The sequence below is a fragment of the Dendrobates tinctorius genome, unplaced genomic scaffold (assembly GCF_039654945.1).
Source record: "Dendrobates tinctorius isolate UK_male_01 unplaced genomic scaffold, ASM3965494v1 ptg000111l, whole genome shotgun sequence".
Classification (NCBI taxonomy): Eukaryota; Metazoa; Chordata; class Amphibia; order Anura; family Dendrobatidae; genus Dendrobates; species Dendrobates tinctorius.
The window spans coordinates 23425643-23431642 of record NW_027361779.1 but is presented as its reverse complement, the minus strand read 5'-3'; the positions used below and the strand labels follow the sequence as shown (position 1 = coordinate 23431642).

The following is a 6000-nucleotide window of genomic DNA, read 5'->3' as shown; positions in this document are numbered from 1 at the left end:
AAGAAAGGGTTTATTTTAATTCCGATATTTCTGTCCCATTTACTTGCATTGGTTTCCGGTATCGGAATCGGCGATATCCGATACTTTTTGGGTATCGGTTCGATGCAATCCGATCCGATATTTCCCGATATCGGAAGGTATCGCTCAACACTAAACACAACATCTCACTTTTTTTTTTTTTACAACTTTGTCACATCACTGTGACTGGCTGTTCAATTCTGACCAGCCACTCCAATCACAGCGATCACTGACGCGAAGTGTGGGTGATGGCGAAACAGACCCCTGGAGCGACGTGCAGGGATGGCCTGCCATAAGAGACGGCAGCAATCCTAACTCTGTCACGGCGCGGTGACTGGAAATAGAGGCGCATATATATACAGCACTTTGTGGAAACGCATCTCCCGCTGCTACATTTACGGCGCATGTTGGGAAGGGGTGATTTTGATTTATATTGGGAAAACCTAGTGACAGGTTCCCTTTAACTGATGTTTCTCTACTGTACTTTAAGCTCAAAGTGAAGAGGGAATCCAAAAGTCATTCTCAGACAATTTACAATTTTTTTTTAACAAACCTTTTATTTCATTGCTCACCACCCCCACATTTCTTTTCTCTGCACACTGATAGTAAAACATAAATTACTGAACTAAAAGAATACAATGAGAATAGAATATGTGAAATGGCCTGAAAAAAACAACTGGTGGAACTGGAAGTTGTATTAGCGAGCGGACTAAAATGCATTTTGTTACCAAAAAATAAATTCTTTTGAAAGCAGGATCTTTGACATTCTTTAAGAAGCAAAGGTCAGCATTACATATAACAGAAGATTAATCAAACTATTCATATATAAAGTGTTAGGACCTTCCACAGGCATGAAACATGCATACACCAATTGTTCACATCAATCTCCTAATGGCTGTATTTTATCCAGCAGCTTCATGAACTGATCCAATGAAAAGATCCATTTTCATGCTCAAAGTAACAAAGGAAAGTTTGCAAATTGTCTTTCATTGCACAGTAGCGAGAGGTCATCTGGTAACGAATCCAAATCATGACGTTCCTTGCCGTTTCTGTTGCTGGCTTCGTATGACATCCAGCTGTTTCTTACACTGCTGATAATATGTTGAAAGGCTTTTGTTTTCATCTAAAAGCTTTTTGTGCTCCTGTACCAGACGAGATGTATTTTGTTGGTCTTTTTCATCCTGGTCGAGTTCTGCTATTAGTTCTTGCCTACAACGAAATGGTAAAATAAGTTTAATTTTGTATAGGAAAAACAATAACGCAATGTTTACAGGACTACGAACCCAAAATACTATGTCAGTAGCTTACCGGCTGCGGTGGAAAAGGGTCTCAGAGTCACTGCTCCGTTCCCTAGGCTGGTAGGAGGTGGTGGTCGGCGGTGCGGGGGCTCAGTCAACATTTTGTGAAAGGCCGGAGGCCTTGCATTTTCCATGCTTTTCAATACGGATGGACTCCGGGAAAGTGGCTGCTGGAAGCTGTGCATTTGCAGATACAGTATCTACACTGAGATGTGGTCTCCCGATATCTCAATCGTGCATGCACCGCCTTTGGTGGCCATTTTCTCCAGATTTCACGATATTAAAAAGCTTGGAAAGTGCAGGGAACGCTAGGCTTTCCAAAAAAATGTCGGGGGAAACTTGGCACTGCCAAACACCACTTCGCACCAGCCTGGAACTCGCAGCCTCGCACCACTCCTACCTCTGCCGAACACCACCTCCTACCAGCCAGGGGTCGGCAGCATCTCCTGTCTCTATTGGCTTTCTGCAGCAGGGACCCTGCCACCTTTGACCCCGCCGCCCCTCCAGGTAAACAATCGTAAAAGCGGATTATGGGACGCACCACCCTTTTATTCCTAACTAGCTGAAGAGCCCGGCGCTGCCCGAGCATAGTAACTAACTGTGGTTAGTTATAACAAATGATAATTATCCTCCATCCCATAGTCCCGTGCCGATATATCCATCATACATATCCACGATCCCATAGGCCCGTGCCCATATACCCATCATACATATCCTCCATCCCATAGTCGAGTGCACATATACCCATCATACATCCTCCATCCCAGTCCCATGCCCATATACCCATCATACATATTCTCCATCCCATAGTCCCGTGCCCATATACCCATCATACATATCCTCCATCCCATAGTCCAGTGCCCATATACCCGTCATACATATCCTCCATCCCATGGTCCCATGCCCATATACCCATCACACATCCTCCATCCCATAGTCCAATGCCCATATACCCATCATACATATCCTCCATCCCATAGTCCCGTGCCCATATACCCATCACACATCCTCCATCTCATAGTCAACCATTATGACATCATAATGAGTGGCGGGGCTTGCAACCTATGATGACATCAGCGTCGCCATGGCAACCATTGTGACATCATAATGAGGGGCGGGGCTTGATACGCACACAGTTTCCCCATTATGTAGATAGGGGCATTATGACATCATAATGAGGGGCGGGGCTTGACGCGCACACTTTTTCCCCAGTATGTAGATAGGTGCAAAATTGTTTAGCGAATTGGAACGCGCGGGGTTAAAATTTCATCTCACAACATAGCTTAGGACGCTCTCGGGGTCCAGATGTGTGACTGTGCCAAATTTTGTGGCTGTAGCTGCGACGGTGCGGATGCCTATCCCGGACATACACACACACACACACACACACACACATACATACACACTTTGAGCTTTATATATTAGATTTCCTCCCCCAAAATTGGGATGTGTCTTATAATCCGCAAAATAGGGTAAATCTTTATTTTACAGATCATAACATTAGGGCGCGGTCACACTTGCGAGTGTGATTTGAGAAACTCGTGCGAGTCTCTCGCATCAATACCCAGTGCTGCCGCCGGCACTCGGGACCAGAGCTGCGGCTGCATGTATTTCTCCGGTCCGAGTGCCGGTGGCAGTGCTGGGTATTGATGTGAGTTTCTCGCATCACACTTGCAAGTGTGACACCGGCCTTATTTTAAGTTACTGACACCTGCACACCCTTCTCAACCCCAAAACTGATGCGAGAACTTACTTTCGTTGCAGTAATAATGCAATCTCTGTTTGCACCTTCATATATTCCTGTGCCATTTTGCAGTGCTGTTCAAACACAGCCATAGATTCTTTGGAGTTGGGACATGGTGCTAGAGGCTAAACATAAACAAAAATAAAATAGGTTTTTCTCTATTAATATGTGCACTTGACATGTAATATGAGAACATAAATGTCAGATTATATATACAGGAATTATCTACCATGGTTTTACATCAGGGATAAACTGATCAGAAGTATTAGAAAAAGTAACAGTTCTTTCAAGTAACATTTCAGAATAAACAGTAATGTGTGTACAAAGAACAAGACTATTTCTGACCATTATATGACTTGTATCTTGCTTTTCCAACCAATTTTCCTTTCCACAGCCTGCATCTGTAATTTGCAATCCACTCTAAGATGATGGGAGGAGACGAACTGCTATGATGCAACCCTGCACTTCATTGCTTTATTAGCAATGCAACCAAGGACAACATCTGCAAGGAGTTTGTATGTTCTCCCTGTGTTTGTGTGGGTTTCCTCCAGGTATTCCGGTTTCCTCCCACATTCCAAAGACATACTGATAGGGAATGTAGATTGTGAGCCCTATTGGGGACAGCAATGATAATGTGTGCAAAACTGTAAAGCGCTGCGGAATATGATGGCGCTATATAAAGAGAGTATTATTATTATTTATTATAAAGGAGCCTGATCTGTGTATCCAGCTCTGGGGTGAGGTAAAATACTTGCTAGAAAGCTCAGCACAATCTTGCTATGTCACCCTCAGCCTGTTTCCTCCCCCTGTTCCGCACTTCTCTCTCCATAGAACTTAACAGGTCATGTTACATGACACCTCACTGTGCTGCCAGGCCATATTTTCCGAGCAGGATGTATACAAGTTTTTTCTTTTTTGTGTGGATTAGGAGTGCATGAGGGTTTGAACTGTCTAATAAGTTGGGAAAGAAACAGATTTCTATGCTTAGATACGTTACAATGTGCCTCGTTTGCTTGTACTATTGATTCATGCAACGTTTGCTGAAAGTACAGTTCAATTTTAACAATGTGTTAAAGGGGTAATAAAGAGAGGATCATTTATAATATTGAATAATAAATATAGCTTGAGAATCCTTATACTAACCTGTAACTGGTGATCCAGAGTAAGATATGCCATTGGTATTGAGTTATCTGAACCATTGGTATCTGAAATACAAATACGGATAATATGGTTTATATCTATAAAATGAAGGAAATACATTTCAATACAAATATCTTTGGCTACATTCAGCTAAGGGTGAGCTGCCATGGATTTCTATAGACTCAATTGCCGGATTTATGAGGGGATTTACGCCAGTTTTCTGGTGTAACACAGCCTTCTTTCTCGCAAAACGTTTGCAACATTTGCCATTCACACCCCAGTCTCTGTCATCTTTACCAAAATGGGCAAAGCCCATCAATCTATTTAAAATTTATGCTACTTTAAAGATATAAATTTTGCTATGTACTCCAATCCCTCACTGGAGTGCACTAGTGGTGGCGTATGCCTCCTATTGAATTAGGTGCATTGTTGTTATGAATAGGTCACCGAGGAGGATGGCAGGAATAGGCTAGGCCAACAGGAAACCAGAAGGGTTGGTAACTTAGCGGATTGCAGACCCCTAATCCTAACAACACAACTAGCAGTAGCCATGGGGCGTACCTACGATGCCCTAGACGCCTCGGCACAGCCGGAGAACTAACTAAGCTTAAAGCAAGAAAGGTGAAATCTAAACTGCCCCTGAGTAGAACCCAAAGAAATATAGATAGCCCCCAAACATTGTCGGTGAGACAAGATGAGGCACAAACACAAGCGGAAAATAGACTGAGCAAATGATGGGGCCCAAACTGACTAGATAGGATAGGAAAGGAAAGACAATCTGCAATCACTCCAAAACCCTAAAAAATCCAACACGTGTGATGTACAAAAACACTGAGGTCTCACGACCTCTCCCCCACTATATCAGAATTCTTGTGTGAATTGGCAGCAAAGCAAAAGAGACTAATAACAGGGGACTGAACAAATTGACACAAGCTGTAACATATGGAGCGGGGTCCAGCACTGCCCCAGCAGGGAGCACGCTGAACCCTCACAGCAAAACAGAAAGAGGCAAAATCAGATCAGAGGCAAAGGATTAGCAAATGAACAACTTAACTGAAGAATGCAGGATCAGGCAGGAGACGGCAGACCTCAAAATGCACAGGAAGAAACAAAACACCAGCAGCAACTGAGGGAAGCCTGCTCACTTATATCCTCCCAGTCAGTAACCCCTGATTTCCAATCATAGTCGTCAGGTGGCATACTTCTATCAACCCGGCCAGCTCCCCTACCCGCAGTAACCACCAGAGGGAGCTCCGACTCAGAAGTCAGATCAAGAGAATTCACAACACATTGTACTCCACTGGTCGGGCTCATTAAGACATGTGTGCACAATGACATTCTGAATTGAGCCCAATAAATATATAAGAATGGAGCATGGTATTTTACAATAGTCCTCAGAAGAGGCAACCACAGTAACTGTTGCTTACCAGCCAGATTTAGAATATACATATTCATTATACATATTCATTTTTAACCAGGATTTTGGTACCACATTTGAGAGCAGCATGATAAGGGTACAGACCTGGATTCCAGTGATCATCACTTAAGCCGGTTTCACATTAGCGCTTTTTAAGCGCACGCACGGCCGGGGGTAGCTCCGCCCCCGAGCCGGCTCTCTGCCCGGCGTGCCCGCCCCTTGCTTGTAGCGCCGCCTACTAGCGGACAGCGGCGCCTGCGATCGGCGCACCCTATCTTTAGCATAGGGTGCGCAGATCGTGCGCAGGCCGTGCGTTAGTTGCGCTTTGACCTGCGCTGCGCACTTTTGACGGTGCGCGCCAAAATCAAACTTTTCGGATTTTG

At 44.2% G+C, this 6000-nt stretch overlaps 1 protein-coding gene across 3 annotated transcripts in view; it reads right to left on the bottom strand.

Annotated features, from left to right (window-relative positions):
• Positions 1-555: 555 nt before the first annotated feature.
• Positions 556-6000, bottom strand: part of MAP3K7 (mitogen-activated protein kinase kinase kinase 7) — a 74187-nt gene continuing 68742 nt past the window's right edge. For all 3 annotated transcript variants that reach the window (XM_073589557.1, XM_073589558.1, XM_073589559.1), the window contains 3 exons: positions 4204-4265; positions 3070-3185; positions 556-1227 (listed from right to left, as the gene is read on the bottom strand). In XM_073589557.1, the coding sequence (XP_073445658.1) occupies positions 1047-1227; positions 3070-3185; positions 4204-4265 (359 nt within the window). In that variant the 3' untranslated portion in view covers positions 556-1046. The remainder of the gene's footprint in view (positions 1228-3069; positions 3186-4203; positions 4266-6000) is intronic.